Source organism: Passer domesticus, chromosome 3 (genome assembly GCF_036417665.1).
Source record: "Passer domesticus isolate bPasDom1 chromosome 3, bPasDom1.hap1, whole genome shotgun sequence".
Taxonomy (NCBI): Eukaryota; Metazoa; Chordata; class Aves; order Passeriformes; family Passeridae; genus Passer; species Passer domesticus.
The window spans coordinates 97,261,431-97,279,064 of NC_087476.1; the positions used below are offsets into that span (position 1 = coordinate 97,261,431).

Below are 17,634 nucleotides of genomic sequence, written 5' to 3' on the forward strand. Positions count from 1 at the left end.
AATGCTCTCCTACCCACTCCTCCTCTGAGTCAACGCTCTTGCTGTCAGGATGTTGCTCAGTTACATAAGCGAGCTCAGGGTCAGAGCTGTTGCCCTGCACTCCCTTCCTTGTTTGGAATAGTCATGTCCAGACATGGATTATGAACTCCTAGATATCAGAACCATCTTACTTTCTTCTTTTTCTTTAAGTGAATGCCTATGTACCATATGTAGGTTCTGAAAGATGAATGTAAGAGAGCTTTATAAGGAGACCCTTGGATATGGTAACCTGCTGGCTCTGTAATCAGCTCTTCACCATTGCACAGCGTGAGGAGAATGTGCTTGTGTTCCATGGTGTTGCTTGTGCCCCCAGAACAACCTATGGAGCTTCTCAACAGCTCTGCAGTGACAGTGTCACCCAAAGAGCTGCATACTCTTGACCAAAAACCCAGAGCTTAACAAAAAACTGCACCCAGACCCTGACTTACCTATTGGGCTTTGCAGCAAAATGCACAGAAAATGAAACTACCAAAAAATGTACAGAGACGCAGTGGGGGCAATATATCTTTAATTTTTTTTGCTTTTGTTTTTTAGTATTACAGTATATTCTTATAAAAAGATACAGATAAAAAGGACACTACAGGATTTGTACATTTAATTCACCTATAGTCTTAAACTGACTAAGAAATGAGGATAGGCCAAGGCATTACAGCAGCACACAACCTCCCACTTCAGTAAGCAGCACTGTACTTTCTAGCTTGGCAGGCAGGGCCACCTCCCAAAGTGACCTGCGAGTTTCAAGCTGAGCAGGCTTGCAGGGGAGCAGAACGGCTGCAGGTGGGGATGACTTAGAAGGGAGGCGTTGAGCACAGAGCGGCTCAGGTACCGAACATTCCTTCACAATTCTAAAAACTGCAAAGAGCTTTAAAGAGACTGTTTGAAGGCAACAAGAAGGGGGCAAATGGCTTGTCGGAGAGGCTTTTCTAGATCACTTTGCTCAGAGCTCCTAGTGGGGTAGGTTGAAAAGACCATGCTCTACATGAGCTGTGGTAGAACATCCTGTAAATAGACAAAACTGTCTAAAGGAGAGTTTTAGTCCAGATCCTACTTTTAATTATGCTGATGTAAAACCAGAGCAACATGAACTGTTTAGTGTGGATCAATTCTACATTACTACCCATAGCAGAAGACTCTGGTTTGGAACCATCCAAACTCTTTCATTACATGAGTTTCCAAAACACCACACTGGACTGGCATCCTGCTCAGCATGCAGAGTGCGCAAATGTGGCCAGCTTCAGAGAATACTGGTCATCAAAACTACTACTTAGATTAGTAGATAGCTTTTTTAATGCATTATGTAAATAAATATATAAATTCTATATTTTCAGTTGGCCAAATTGTGTTATCCAGGTTGGCCTCTTCTACCTTTATAAGGTATGGCCAATGAAGACTACCTCTTTTCATGGCAGGCAATCAGAAATCTCCTGTGTCAAGCGCAGGAGCCAAGGAGCCATGGCCAAACACCTTCTGATTGCCAGAGACTCCATGGGTTACAAACCAATCAGTAGAAAGATTTTGCTTACCTGAGGTAACCTGGGGAGGTGGGCTGGAGGAGGAAAGAGGTAAAGTAGATGAAATCGTTCTTTGGCCATAAAGATGGGGAGGAATATTAGCTCTGAGGAAGGAGAACTGTCCCAGTTTTTCTCACCGGTGTGTTAAATCTGGTGAGAAGTTACAGGGTATGAACCACTTTTGGCCATCTAGCCAAGCTTCTCTGGAATTAAGGACCAAATTTGTGTGGAAGGGTGAAATTTGGGCATGCAAGTATGCACCTTAACTCTTTTCAGTCTCCTCATCATGACGCATGGTAAAAAACAAACATCTTTTGTAGAAAGTGGTCTAAAATAACCAGCTTCCATCAGATCACCACAAGCTTTAAAACGAGAGCTTTCCCACAACCAGGATCACCAGGGGCAGAGTAATTATGACAAAAGCCAAAAGGTTTTTTTCCTCCCTCCCCTCCCACACCAAGACTGCTCACCTGCATCCCCTGGCCTGGCTCAGCTGGCACAGGAGCCAAGCTAGCTCTCCAGCTGGTGTAATGCCCTGGCACGGTCTCAATAGTCTTTGCTGTAATGCAGTGTATACATACATACAAACATAGCAAACTAAAATAAGGCAAAATAAATAGAGGTGTCAGATTTACAGGTTCCCCTTAGAGATTCCTAAAACACTTTTTTAAAAAAATCATTTAACCCCCCAAACAAACAGACAAACAAAACCCAAAACAACCAACCTAGAAACAAAACTGCATATATCATGTACATCATCTACTGTACAACGGATCTCATTTCCCCTCACAGAAACTCCTGACACAAGCTTCTCCCGTGCAATCCAGCTCAAAGTGTGATCTTTCCTAAAGAAAAGGAAAGATTTAGCCAGTGGGGCTGATCATTATGGAAACACCTGCCCCATGGTCTCCCACCAGGATCCTTGGCAATTCCTTTCCCTTCCTCAGACATTGTGAACACATTACGGAAATGCTTCTGAAGAACATCCAGGTTTTTTTCCCTACTGAGGAAGTCTCTCAGCCCTGAACACTAGTTCTACTTCTGTTCTCATAGGGAACTGGTGCCTGGACAATGGCTGTGCTACACAGCATGGAAGAGTCTTGCTCCTTGAAGTCACTTTACCTTGTAGCATTTCTAGAGACACAACAGACTGTGAAGAGTGACTCAGTTAAAAGCAAGCAGAAGGGGGAGGGAGTCTTCTTCAGTGTTTTCTGGGCTCATCCTCATGCAACCTATGCAGCAACAGTGCAGAGACACAGACATGAGTGAGCACTAGACCTCTAGGGACAAATTCTGGAGAGTTAGGAAGTACCTCTTCTAGGTGTGAGGAACTTCATCATGAAGTCAGCAATCACTGTATTTCTGCAAGAAGTAGAACAAGTTTTCAATTATGCCTTTCTTTCTCACATCTCCTCCTTCTCCGCTTATTTCCAATCACAGAGTGACTTCTCTTAAAATGCTGCTTCTATGCACAGGTGCAAGGACAACAGCAGACCCTAGCTCTTCTCCAGCTTCTCCAGTGAAAAAGCAAACCTCATGTTTGCTTCCTAAACCTACTCAGGAATAAGATTTTCCTTTCTCCTTCAACCTGGCAACTCAACTACAACTGCTGAAGAAGAGAGTATTTTATATGCACTCACAGTACCCAAGAGATGAGAAACATGGACAAACTTGGCTTCAGCAAGAATCTGAGGCCAGGCCCTACAGCAGAGCCAATTTTTTCCTTATCTTCTCTGTGGGTAACCTCATCTCATACAGTACATAATTTAATGGGCCTCTCTGCTTGTCACCACTTGTATGAAAACACTGCTTGCGTCAGTGTGAAACTGAGCTTTTCCAAAACCTTTATGAACTTTCACCATGGAGTCAAGAGCCTGGGGGACTGTCCAGCACACTGAATGAAGCTTTTGCCACCATCGCTGATTCAAAACAGGGAGCCTGGGGCACTGGAGTGCTGAGAAAGTTGAGCTGCATTGAATCAGGACATGACTCTGAGCTTTCTGTCCATCCCCTTAAGGATCCCACAGCTGATTTACAGGAGCTGCACAAACTCTCATTATTAATGTATGAGTTAAAGAGGTGGCAAAACCATAGCAGCTTTCTCTGACTCCCAGGGTGGCTGGAGTGCTGTTGCGTACCATCATGCAGGACCTCTTTAAATCAGGGCTGAACTGTGTACACAAAGGGACAGAGGATTTATCACTCTCTCTGCTTTTGCTACATTTGTGGCCTGGCAAAGTGACTTCAGTTTCAGAAAGCACAGCACAAACCTGGTTTGACAAATACAGGGGCAGGGGAAATGCTGTATTTATACTCAAAGGGTTTGCCCTGAGGTGTTTCTTCTCTGGCAGCTGCCACACTGACAGTCTGCCTTATCAAACAAGTACCTGGGGAGCAAGCAAGCAGCTGTACTTGCACATCATCTTGCACTAGGACTGACCTTGGCACTACACATGAAGTTCTGGGTGAGTCCTAAACCCAGGGAGAACAAAGAGGGAGGAAAAGCCCCTACAATGTTCTAATGCCTAAAAGCATAATCTTTGGAATTCAGGGATTATTCAAATTTAAACTCAACTGTATACCAATTTGGCACATATTACCACCTCTCATATGGCTTACATGGCATAGGTTACATGGCATGCTTTAAAACAAGACAAACAAAAGGGCTGGGATATATAGCAAGTCTACTTCAGGGAGCAGCAAGGAGCTTGTTAATATAATTTACAAGAGACATTTCTAAAAATCCATTTGTAATTTAAAATAAAAATGCTTAAAAAAGTGAGATTTTTTCTTAAACTTTCAAAAACCTTTATGAAATAGTCTTTCTTCTACAAGGTGCTTGTGTCCACTGCAATAGGCATTGCTGTTAATAGCTAATCCCAGAAGGGGAGTGGGATAGTAAGGGAGGAGAATGCACCCAGCTCTTGTAAGATACCAGCTCTTTACGATGAGTATTATACAGAGGCGCGGCAGTCTGGAATGTCCTAAATAGGGAAATTCAAGGGTGGGAGACTCAAAATCCAGTAAACAATGAAACATCAGAGTTTAACAATTCTGACTTTTTTGCTTCTCTTCTCTCAATTATCTTTTTTTGCTTTTAATAGTTTACATAATTATTTAACTCTCAAAGTGTTCAGAAAACCACCACAGTTTGCTTCTCCAACATTGTAGTGTGTAATACTGATCAGGCAGCGTGCATTGCAGAGGAAGTTCTGTTCTGCAGACTCAGTGCAGAGCCTGAGGTTAAGTGACATTCAGAGAAAAATCAAACCAAATGATTAAACTTCCCTGGGATTCCTTGACATTTTGTGCTATTGACTAATGCAGCAATTTGTAGATGGTGGGTCCCTCTTCTCAAATATTTTCTCTTTTCTTCCTGTCTAGGAGGAAGAATCCATCACCAGTATTTCTTTTTGTCTTTTCCTTCTCCAGGGAAGATAATAAAAAAAGAAGACAAGTTTGAAAAAAAGGTAAAAAAAAAAGGCCATGACAGCTCACACAATCCAATCCCTTTTCTAGAACCATGAAGACACACAGAATTCAAGCCTCTTCTTGGGTTCTTTGCTTTTCTGCTTATATATTTAATTCCTATAACTTAACTACAAATTTATTTGTTTCTTCTGAATTAACTCCAAAGCCTGCTTGGCTTACACAATTCTGTGTCCTCCTCAAAAAATTCTCAGTTTTAATTATGGAGCTCTCCCTTGGTTCATCCCAAGTGATTTCTTCAAAATGAAAAAGCAGTGTGCTCCAAGGCTCTCCTTTGACACCATTCATACCTTTCTGAGTGAAGTGGTTCCCCTCCTCAGCAGTGGAGGTCAGACTGTTGGACAGAAAGACCAATTCATGCCAACAGCAATCACAGCTAGCATCAAGTCGAAAAGAAATCTCACTTCTTGTAGGCAGTGAACCTGTTTGCTGTTTGCTACTGGAGACCTGTGGATGATACTAGGGAGCTCCCAATTTCCCATCTTGCACGAACAGATAAGAAATTTTCCACTGATTTTTTGCCAGCCTCCAGCAATGACAACAGGCTCTACAGTTATCTACTTGTTATCCCAACCTGGCAGTGGCTTAGTTTTCTAAAAGAAAGCCAGAGTTTCTTTCCAAGAAGATGCATTTCATAGCTTTGAGACTCAACCACTGAGAAATTCCAGAAAATTCCTTCTAGCAAAGCAGAATCCAAAAGACTTTTGCAAATTATTGTTTGTTGATCTTGATTCTTGATTTTCATTTTGTTAAAGAAACGGAAGACTTCTTTCTAAGCTTCACTTGCTTTGGATAGTGTAGGCCACACAAAAATACTATATAGGACATGAGCTTAAATGCATTTTTCAGGTGCTAATCAATGGCTTATGAAATTCAGTTCTAGAAGGGAATTGGAAACTTGAGACCCATATCCCAACAAACCCCTGAAGGCCAGTCTAGTTCCTGAAGAAGTGATAGCTGTTTACAGAGTTGGTCTGAAATTAGTCTTCCCTGTTATCAGCAAGACGGAGATCATGACTAGCTTTTACTTTGGCACACAGAAAATTAACTTGTTCCAGCTGTGAAGCTGTCTGCAAGGCCCAAGTACTTCCTGTCATCACTATGGGGCCTTTGATGGCTCAACAAACTCCCAGAAGCAAATCTGTCAGCTCTGCATGGCCCAGTCACAGGCCCTGCTGGATCCACAGAGGCACTTTTATAATGGTTCAAAGTAGGAGCACAGAAGAAGGGTGAGAGGAAAGCTGATCATGGAAAGGTAACGTCTCTAGCTACAGACCAAAGCCTTTGGGGCAGCTGTCAGCCAGGCGCCATCACACACATTCATCTTCCTTTGTTTTGCACTTTTTCAACACCTTCTTTTGGTTGATTATTTCTCTTCCTCTTGTAATTAATAATTTAGCTTTGTCACCACCCGCTCACGGCTTGTCTCTAAGCCTTGGTTCCCCGAACGCTTGCGGTTTCGCTTGAGCTTGGATAAGTCTTTGTCAAAGACTTCACCCGACCTTAATGCTGACACCAGGTCATCAAACTCTCCACTCTCTTCAGAAATGCTTCCAGCTTTTGCTTTCTTTTGTCGCCTCTCTTTCTCCCTCTGTTCTTTTAGCTGTGGAGAAGGACACAGAGTTTTAGGATTAGCTAACCAAGATGCCAGATCACTAGGTACACTGCCAAGAAGTAGCTAAAATGCATCAGCACAGATTAGGGGAAAAAAAGAGTAGGAGCTTATCCACAAGGCCATCACCTGTGCCAAGAGCAACAATAAGCCATGCTGGGCTTCTTTTCCACACAGGCAAGAAGAAAGCAGGAGAAATGAGGAATGAGTAGCAGCACACATCTGCCTCACAATTGGCCTGCAGCAAAAGGACACACAGGATCTCTCCATGCTGCTGCTGTTTTTGCACTAATTTTACAGCAGGATAGTGCCAGCTCAGTTCTCTCTTTCCACTGCTCAGCTCTAGAATCAGTAGAAGTGGCAAGGGATGGTGGTGGCTATGAGGAAGCAGGTTGCTCACTCTGAAATTGCATTGCAGGAAGACTCTTTCCATAAGGCATCCCTCACGGCATACTAGGCCTATGAAACCATCCTACAGTGCTTCAACAGTGGGCCCTGAACTTTCCAGGCTGGCTGAGAGGAAACTTGAGCCTATGTCCTGGCATTTTATCCCTGTGTCTAACAGTAAGGCTGGAATCCCCGTGTTTTACCTCTCTCCTCTTCTGAAAGAAAAAAAACCACTGCTTTTGGCTCAGCAAACATTTAAATCAGCAACTCCCCGCAGCGCGGCCTGGGGCCATGGCAGCAGCAGGGCTAAGGTGTCAGCAGGGGGGAAGGAGGCAAGGGACTGCGAGTTCTCAGACAGCACAGAGGCTGAGCTTAGAGGGGGAGGCTGGTTCACACGAACCCCTGGGGACACACACATCTGTCCCCCAGCAGCAAAACTGACAAAGCTCTCCTGCAACGTCAAGGCCAGACACGGCCCCAGTAATGAAGGCATTAAGGCCGGCCAGAGACAAATACTGCTGGTGTGTAGGGCTGCAGCAGGTGCCAGGGCATTTGCTGTGTCACTGTGCACTGTGAGATGACAGGCACACAGCAGATGATGATGGAGTCTGACTGGAAGCTGACCAGCTTGGCAGGACCAGAGGAAATCTGGCTTCTTTGCTTGCTGCCCAAAAGCAGGATAGTCTGGCATGGGGTGGTGGCAACCCCATCCTGCAAAGTCTCAGGGCAAAAAAGCCTAGGCTAGATTTGGTATCTGAATCCAAAAGGGGATAATTTGGGAGTCAAACAGTACGTCCTCCAGAGCTGATGAAACAGACAGCAGAGAAAATGTAATATATAAGAACAGAATGATGTTAAAGAGAGTTGTCAGGGAGAAGAACATAAAACAGTAAGAGGATGTGAGCACTGGAATTTCTCTCAAGGCATGAAAAGGTGAGGGAAGGAAACATCTTCCTGTGCCCAGATCCTCACCATGGCCTCCATGCGTGCCCTGCGCTCCTCCTCTTCCTTTTTCTTCCTCATATTCTCCAGATCTTGCTTGGCCTCTGCAAATGACTGTAAGAAAGTGTCGAAGATGCCAAAAAATTCATCTGGCTGCATCTTGCCCTCGGTCTCTCCAAAATGCTTCAGTGCCTTGGCATACTGTCAAGGGGGCAGAAAACACAAGAGCCATAATTAGGTATGCAGTTTGGTGAAGACAGCAAGGATAGCTTATGAATAACCACACCATGTAATTCAATACCCTCTGAGCATTCATGTGGCAAGAGTAGAAACTACCCCCAGCAACAGAAGTGCTTCTCCTTAAGGCAGGTGCTTCCATCCTTGAAGAGTCTGCTCTCCTGGATATCCTTCGGGCAACATGCAGCAATAGTGCTGGAGAGCACTAACTGTCCACTGATACAAAAAATGACCATTAGTTCCTGAGGGCAATACAGTAATTTCAGAGGATGACACTGTGGCCACATCTTGGCTGCAGGACAGTCAGGGCATGGAAAACAAGTGAGCTAGCTGGGGAAACAAGTAGTTTTAGTCCCTACTTTCCCCTTCCATCTTCCCTTCAAATACACTTTTAAAATGCCTGGAGGTAAAAGTTTTTTGCCATAAAACTACAGTCTGTCCTCTCAGAAACCTTCTGCCATGTCATCCATCTCTCTGGAGTCCTCTGAGTCAGGGTGTTGCCCGGGAGAGAGGAGACTATAGACAGACAAGGCATGAGAGAGGGGCAAGGAAAGCAGCCAGAGCTCCCGGGCAGACTTAAAAGAGAGTGAATACATCACAAGTGGTTTTTATTTTAAAAGGCAAATGTTGAGGCTGCAGGACACATATGGAGGCAGCCAACTGGCAGGACTTCAGTCACAGGGCAGTCCTGATGGGGATATGGTAAATTCACAGCAACCCTTGGCTCTTGGACATCAGTCCTGCAGTAGTTGTACTCTTTCCTTTGCACTCTCACACTCCCAAGCATGTCTCATTGCTCACCAAAATGCACTCAAATGCAAGCACATATAGTCTGTCAATGGCATGTACACACGTACAGTAAGTGCTGTGTAAGGACACACATCCATTGCCCAGCCACCACTCCTCAGTGCTGCAGCAAGCAGCCCTAGGAACACACTCCTGACAGCTTCCCTAGCATTCCCTCTTGCACTTTAGCAAACAACCACAGAGCAGAAGAGCATCCTTACAAACTTTGACATTTACCAAACCAGCCTGACTGTCTTCAAGCTCTCTGATGCATGTTTTCAGCCCATACTGACACAGGCCAGCTTCCCATTCCTTATGTGAGTGCTCTTGCAGAATGGAAAAGACTGTAAGAACAGTTCAGGCTCTGATCCCAGCACAAAATGAGTTTGGAAGCAGGTCTTATAAACCCTTCTGGCCCTGTACCAGGTAAAGCATAAACAATGTCTCCCAGTCAACTGCAGGGGGAAGAAATCTCCAAAGAAAGCAACTTCCTTCTGGCACAGCCTGAGAGATTCAGCATCTCCCCTTCTCTGCTATCCCTGCCAGGCCCACAAAGCAGTTTGAAGCAATAGATTCTTTTTTCTTTCTTTAAAAAGGCTGTGTTCTCAGCCAGAAACAAACAAAGAAACCCAAAGAATCTTGGAAAAAAAGTGTTGGAAGAAATGCAAATTGCTTTGAGCTACCAAACATGGCAGGAGTTGAAGGAAACACTACATAGAAACAGCAACAGATTACTTCTCTGTTTAACTCCTTTTTTCTGAAGCCTCTGAAGACATACACACAAGTATGCACACCTAGACCCTCTCCCCACTCCTCTCTGTAATTTTATCTGTGTATAATACACACATAGGCTTTTTGAATATTAGGGAAGTGCAGCAGTCTACAGTAACCCACACTGAACCAGCACCAGCTCTTTGGCAGAGAGCATACAGGCTGTAAATACCACAGAAGGAGATAAAGCATCTCCGTATGCTGTTTTCTCATCTTGCTTGCTTCAGTGTGATAATCAGCTAGGGAGGCAGAAAAGTGCCAGAGAAAGACTTCAGCACAGGCATTGCCACCACTCCTTGAACACACAGAGCACCTGATGCTCATTGCTCACAGGGGATGTGCTACCTGGAATCTCTTCTCACCTGTCATTAACTCCTGTGAAAATTGAAAGTAAAGCATAAATTAAGAGCAGTGACTAGAGCTGCCAGCTAGAAGGAAGGCTTGTCCAACTGCTGCAAAGCCTGAAGTCAGGGGCAGCTCAAAGGAGACAGCTGTTGCACCTTGTAATGCACTGCCTCCATCCCGTGTTCCTCCTGTGCTCAGCAAAGCTGAGTGAGAGGGCACACAGAAATGAGCTGGTTGAGTCCATTAATGTCCACAGGGGTTTCCTAGTCACTTAAGGAAGCTGGAGGTTGGAAAGGCAGAGATTCCTTGCCTGGGACTTTTGGATCCTACATACATGGAAGTCTCCTTTAGAGGGTGGTATTGTCTGCAAATGTTCTGCACAAGGCCTGTCACCCTACTAGGACCAGCTAGTACGTGTCACACTGGCAAGACGAGCTTTTGCCACTGCCTCCCCACTGCCACTCCAATGAGGAACAGTGTCGCTGTGCTGGAAAGTCTCAGCAGCCTGGGAGCCTTCCAGACACACTCATGAGTCTAAGGTGTTGTGTTGTTTAAGCAGCAGCAAGGAGGCTGAGAACAGCCTGTCATTGGTGCTCTGTAACACAGGGTTTAGGAGGTCACAATCACTTACTGTAAAGCAGTGAAAGACAAAAAGCAAAAAATCTGTGAGCTGGATGACCTAAAATAACTACAAAAGGAAAAATCTGGAGTTCACTAAAATAAACATTCTCCTTCTTTTTCTACCCTCTCTGGAAAAAAAGCTGACTGAGCAGAGGAAGGCAAGTCAGGAGATCCAGCTTCTGCTGCCAGCTCTGCCCATGATGTGGCTTGGGAGCTCATGCTTCCTTTCTGAGGCTTGTGTTCTCCATTCATTACAGAACAGAAAGTGTCGCCCCACTAATCTGATACAGCAAATGGCAAAAAGCAGTTGTTCACATCTGTAGGGCACTGCACTAACGTAATGCACTATTGTAAAGAGGCACATGCTGTCTTTTCACTGCTTAAACTACAACAGACCCCTCTGGCTTTATTACTTTTTCTACTTCTCTGTAATTCTGGTTCTGCAACCACATGTGCTTTTCCAAAGCACCGGAGCTGGGATGAAGGGCAGTGAGCTGCTGCAGACAGCCTCCACAATGCTGTCAACAAAACCCAGGCTTCTACTTGCCCATAGTGGCTAAAATCACACTGCCTGCCTCACTCAGGGCATTAAGAGGCAGAGTGGCACAGATCAAGGTGCTCTGGATCACAGCTCTCTCTTTTGCTCTCTGCATGGGATTTGTGTCACTGTGTACAGATTGCTTGACTGTTCCATGGCCAGATTCCCTGCCAAACAACACCAGCTCTTGTGCACAGTTGTGAAACCTGTAGTTAAGTCCTCATGCATGAAAAATGCTTCCCAGAATTTTGCGATGTCCTCTAATATTGTGGAACAAGGGCTGAAACTTGCTTATTCCTGAAGTCATTTGGGGACAGATGACATGGGCAAAAGCAAAATGGAAAACTGTGTTTCAGCAGGTTTTCCACTGTAACACAGAATGGTATATCTATTTTCATTAAAAAATTCATTTCTGCACCATAAGGGCCCCCAAGCTCCATGATATAACAGGTCCACGAGCTCAGTGCCAGTTCTGTTTCCTCTGCCAAACTTTCCACTGAATTTATCCTCTTGCCAAAGCAAATCGTTTAGACAGTTGTTTATTTTAAAAAGCCATTTTAGCAAGGAGAGGGAAAGCGGGACAGCAGCACACACAAACTTTGCTATGCTTGCCAATGAAATGTTAAACAGTGGCAGAAGACCTCTGGAAACGGCAGGAATGGGGCTCTATGAGGAGAAGGAAAAACAGCCATGATAAAAATTTCCTGCTGTCTATGCTGTCTGCTGTTGCGGGAAGAGCCAATATGCAACTGAATTATACCACGCAGCCATGGAACATGAACCGTATTCCTCAGACAAGTGCTCTTGAGTGTGCTCTTATGAAGACACCAATTCACTACTGAGGCAGGTCAAATAAATGTCTCTTCTCTTTATGGGACAGCATCAGATCAGTTAATGGAAAGAGGCCTGCCAATTTCAGGCAGGACTGGGCCCAACTCTTTTTGTGCCTAAATGCTCTTAAACGATTCTCCCAGGAGTTTAACACTTACATTGAGTTGCAGGTGCTTTAAACTTTTCTCGTACATAAGATGCCAACCTGCACTGCAGCATCTGAAGTTCTGTTACTGTACAACAGCTGTGTGATTTATTTACCAAATTTATTTGTAGAATACTTCATCTTGGCATTCTCAATCTCTGTCCTGACACATGCCTTACTCATTTCCCCAGTGGCTCACAGAAAACACCAGTCCCCAAAATGCACAACTGAAGTGCACAGCCTATAACTAATACTATAACTATAACTAGCACTTGGACTATAGCATTTCTTTGTGCTTCATAGCATTCTGCCATTAATGAGTATTTTCTTAAATGGTTTTCACTCAGCAAGCTTTCACTGCCTTTCTGTTCTTCAAAACAGTCACTTAAGTGCTAAGCTTATTAAATGTATGTGTAGATTCTGAACTCCTTTCTCCATCATGATAAATACCTTGCTTGAGAGGAACTGTCATCAGACAGACTGGAAATGGACACTTTTCTTACCCACGTTGCCCAGGCAGTAATCTCCACAGCGTCTCTATAGAGAGGCTTAAGTCTGACATTTAGCACAGGAATGGCAATATCTGAGCAAGCAGACTTTGTACTCCTAACAAGATCCAAAGTGTCTTCAAAACAGGTTTGTTATAAACCAAGCACAAAGCAGAACAGTTCTCTGGAAGCCTAGTGATCTAAGTTCATACCTGTCAATATTTAAGTACATAGTAAAGATTAATATAGGACAAATGTCACCTTTTTCAACTAGAAAAATAAAATTCATACCATAGGAGGTTACTCTTCCTCTGCTTGGGCATTTTCATTGCTTTCCCACAGGAAACAGAGAAAAAAAATGCATGAATAAAATTCAACCTCTTCTTTTTTTTGTTTAAAAAAAATCAATTTTTCATCTGTTCAAACACATAAAAACTGGTGAAGGATTCCAGGGCAGAGTTTCACTTTCTCCTGCCCCCATCTTCCAGTTTATGGGAAATGGCAGAAAACATTATCCCTTGATCTAATCTATATACTCCCTTATAAAGTGGTATTGAAAGTGAGAAAAACACAAAAAGAACAAGAACCAGCTGTGCTGGAAAGCCTGTTTAGAGTGTTGGTCTAAGTTTTCAATCAGTTCTTAACCAAGCCATCTGTTTACTGTATGATGATAAGTACAGTTACAAGGCTTCCTCTAAAACATGGATACTTGCATCTGACAACCTGGCCCTTTAAATTTAAAATATCACTTCCTCCCCATGGCCACTGACTTTGAACAGTTCTATTCAAGCAAAAAAGCCAAAAAGGTCAGTACCTACATGGGATTGTGAAAAATATTGTCTGCTGAGAAGCTCAGCACCACACCTTGGTAATGGATTGTTTCCATCACTAAAGAAATTACTTTTGCTAATATTGATTTTTTCTTTTTAAATATAAAACTTCCCCAGTTTGCAAAAGATAAGTTATATTGTTTTAAATCCCAGCTGAGAAAACATGGGTCTGATTAACTCATGGTAATCAATTAACCACATCTATATTTAGGATATCCAACTTCAGCTGTTAAAACTAGGGCTTCATTATTATTAATAAATCTGTGAGTCAGACCAGTTCTTCCTAGGCTCATTTGGATATTGTGCAAAGTCCTCCCTGCCCCACTACCTTTTTTGCTCAATTATCTTTGCTTTGAGAAATCAAAAAAAAGAACAGGACAATCAGATGCCTTGGTCCTTCTCTTCCTTTAATTGGCTAGTTCCATTATGTTTCCATGGTAAGAAAAAAGCTTGTGATTCAACAAGCACAGAGAACCCATTGAGGTTGGAAGATGTTATAAGCTTTGCGAAGAACATCTGGTTTGTTGAAAATTTCCAGCTTTTTCCTTTTTTTTTTTTTTTTTTTTTTAAGAAAGAAAAGAGGAAAAGAGGAAGAAGAGAGGGCCAAAATAATATGAAGCAAACATGAGAAATAGCTCAACACTGGTAAGGACAGACAGTTCCCTTACTGGAGTCCAAAAGCAGCTTTTTGCCAGTGGAAGAGCCAAAGCCATAGGTTGAGAAAAAGTTGGAATGGTGTGTGTTCAAACATAGCAAGGGTGTGTGAGGAGAAGGTAGAGTAACGTTTCCTAAGCATGTTATAGTCATTAAAATAAAACATCTCTTTATGTTGAGTGCTTTATGTTGGCTATGTCTAAAAAAGCGTACAACAGCTTCCAGACATACTGGTCTGTCTGCAGGGAGTTTCTCTGGTTATTTTTAAAGCAAAAGAATGGCATTTTTCCTGAAAATGTCTGATCAAGGAAACTTGCATTGCTGTGCTGAACATGTACCACTTGCTGGTTTTTAACCCCCAACTGAACTTATAAAGAATTTGCATTGAGTTTTTGTCCTGATGTGCCAAAAAGAAAGGAGCACCATCATGTTTAACACCAAACCAAAAGTGTGCAGTCTAAGCCATGGACAGGGTGAGTATCTTTCAAAAAATGTGTGCCTAACTATAATGAAGTTGAAAATTTTACCCAGTCATAACACAAAAGCCCCCAGAACATAGAAAACCAAGTTTTTCTCAGTAAATTTAGTGGGGTCACAGAATGGGTTTTTTTTTTGTTGTTTTTTTGGTTTGTTTTTTTTTTTTTTTTTTTGTGCATAGAAAGCCAGTATGGTGTAAACATTATTATACTGGACGTAGCATGAATTTTCTCAAGCAACATGACAACAATGAAAAAATGGAAGCGTTCAGGGCCAGGCTGGAGAGGGCTCTGAGCAACGCAGTCTAGTGGGAGGTGTCTCTGCCCATGACTGGGCAGAGGAGGTTGGAACTACATGATCTTTAAGGTCCCTTCTAATCCAAACCATTCTATGATACTATGAAATAATTAATCACATTATTCTCCCCACAATTTTTTAGAGGAGTTAGACTGCCCAGCTTTGCCCTCTGAGCATTGCAAGAGGTACTGCCTCACTGGTGTTTGCCAGGGCAGCCCTCAATGACAGCCAGTAGCTCCTGCGTTTGCAGCTGCAAGTCACTATTACCAAGTTTATCTCCACAGTAAGGAAGTGTTTTTGAATCACAAAATAACACCATTGCAGAGGAACTGGATGAATGAGGAGTCTTACTGTCATGATCCTCAGCCTATATTTTTAAAATCTAAATTTTTAATAATTGGCGTACTGATCCAACAGCACAGCTTTCATTAGTAATGCCATAGGTCCTTTAACACTGAAAGGACTGACACCAGAGTGGAAACAATTCAATCCAAAAGAAATAACCCATTTGCTTCACATAGCCAAGCACTTTTAACGTGCCAGCCAACAAGGGCAGATTTGCCATTACATACAATTTACTTTAAAACTTGCTCTTCTCTAAACATTTTCATATGCTTATGATCTTTTCATATAAATTCTTCCTCATTCAGCTGAGAGACAGAGGGACTAGTGCCAGATTCCAGCCATCAGCAAAGAACAAGCACCTCAGATGTACCAATCTGGTAATGGAGGTGCAGACAGTGAAAGGACAAAATGATTGCAGCAGCACCTGAAGAATAAACACACACATGGTTCTGGGTGTGTAAGAAGAACCCAAAAACTTCAGACAAACCACACATGTTTGGGATTTCTATCTTTGTACTGAAATACACCCAGTAACAGAGGCGTGGAAAAGATCAAGCATAGCTGGTGTAGCACTGTACCAGCCACTGAGAAGAAAATTAACTCTATCCCAGCTGAAACCAGGACACCAAACTACCAGGTACATTTTTAAAGGAAAGAGACAAAGCACAGATGTCCCTAGATGAATGAGCAAAGTGGAATGCAGTCAGAAGGAGAAGGTAAAAAGATGTGAAGTCACCATCACTAACAAAGGAACCCTTTATCAGCAATGGCTTAAAAGGCATTCCCTTCCACACTGTGGCAAGGTGTGGTATCCTGTAATGCAGGATATTGCCACTGCAATTCTATGCCACACAAGAATAATGTGAAGGAAAATTAGAAAAAGTGGGTAAGAGCAAATATGTTCTAAACGGATATAGACCACATTAGAAAAAATAAGAAACTTCAGCCTAAACAATTTTCAGTGTCTATTAATTTTTCACGGCAGTCCCAGTACATTAAATCACTGTTTCCATTTTAATTCAGGCTTTTGACTGAGCTAATGAAACTAATCACTTCAAAAGGAATTCTTACCTTGTCTCTAGCCTCGTTGAGAAGGTCTTCTAACTCTGAGAAGCTAAAACTGGCCACAGTGATGAAATCACTCATCACGGGAACAAACCTGTCCCCTGATTCTCGCATGCGTCTCTTCTGATAATCCAGTTCCTACAAGAGAAGAGATAGAGACAGGCAAGTGTCAAAGATTCCTCAGTGATGAGGAAGGCAGCAGGACACTCCATCTGTTTCACTCACTGCAGAGCATGCTCTGCTCCCACATTCATCCAGAGCTCTAACTTAGAAACCACTTTCTCACTAAGCCAGAAGTTTTTAGGCAAGAGAGGGAAGGTCAAGGTGGGATGAAGGAAGGTCCTGGTTACAGTTTCACTTACCCTCAAACAACAAGCACTCCCAAGAAAGCCATCAACATGGTAAGTTTCTAAAGCAACTTTATAATTTAAGCATCACCTACATGAAGTGCTGCATTTTTTTTCCCTATGCAAAATGACAAATGATAAAGAGCTTTGTGTAGCAAGTGACTTCAGGATTTTTAGTAGTGAGTTTTGCTCCATTGTCTCTTCCCATGCTCAATCAAAATGCTGTATACTTGGGAAAATGTGCTCTAGATCTCCTCTTTATTTCTCTGAAAAGCACCAGGTGAACAGCAAAAGAGAAATCAAAATTGGTTCTTCCACTGAAGGACAAGTAGACAGATGCCAGGTCATTTGTTAGCATTTGTCTAAGCATTAGCTTGGACATCATAAAAGTGACAGCTATAAACTGGGGATATTGTGCTAAGAAGAGTTATGGAAAAAGTAAAAAGTATACATAAAACCATAGGAAGCAATGATCTATTTGTCTGCTACCTCCAAAGAGAAAAAAAAAACTGATTGCAAGATTCATTCTTTCTGGCTCAAGTTTTTTAGTTTTAAGCCAAGATTACCCATAGCTATCTCTTCACTTACTTTAATCATCATGCTTGAAACATGGACAGAGCTACAGAGCTGCTGAAACTGACTGATTTGTAGTGAGACAGGATGTCTCCCGTGCCTGTGCTTGGCTTGTGTGCTGTTGACAGTCTCGTGGGGACAATGAAATTGTAATCGGGGCATCCTCTTTATTCTCAGCTGAATAATCAGTGGGAATGATAAAGCCTGATTTTCTCTGTAGGGAAAGCAGCATGAAGCAGCAGGTCAAGTTACGATCTGACCCTCTGTTCCCTTTGGAAAAAAACCCTTTTGTGCTGGCTGCAAC

General features: G+C 42.9%; 1 protein-coding gene and 1 long non-coding RNA gene across 10 annotated transcripts in view; one reads left to right on the plus strand and one right to left on the minus strand.

Annotated features, from left to right (window-relative positions):
• Positions 1 to 527: 527 nt before the first annotated feature.
• Positions 528 to 17,634, minus strand: part of DAAM2 (dishevelled associated activator of morphogenesis 2) — a 204,453-nt gene continuing 187,346 nt past the window's right edge. For all 9 annotated transcript variants that reach the window (XM_064414530.1, XM_064414537.1, XM_064414529.1 and 6 more), the window contains 3 exons: positions 16,417 to 16,548; positions 8,011 to 8,181; positions 528 to 6,642 (listed from right to left, as the gene is read on the minus strand). In XM_064414530.1, coding sequence (XP_064270600.1) covers positions 6,427 to 6,642; positions 8,011 to 8,181; positions 16,417 to 16,548 — 519 coding nt within the window. In that variant the 3' untranslated portion in view covers positions 528 to 6,426. The remainder of the gene's footprint in view (positions 6,643 to 8,010; positions 8,182 to 16,416; positions 16,549 to 17,634) is intronic.
• Positions 6,635 to 16,423, plus strand: LOC135297232 (uncharacterized). Its single transcript, XR_010359275.1, has 3 exons — positions 6,635 to 7,215; positions 14,144 to 14,699; positions 15,651 to 16,423. It is a non-coding gene; the product is annotated as an uncharacterized LOC135297232 (long non-coding RNA).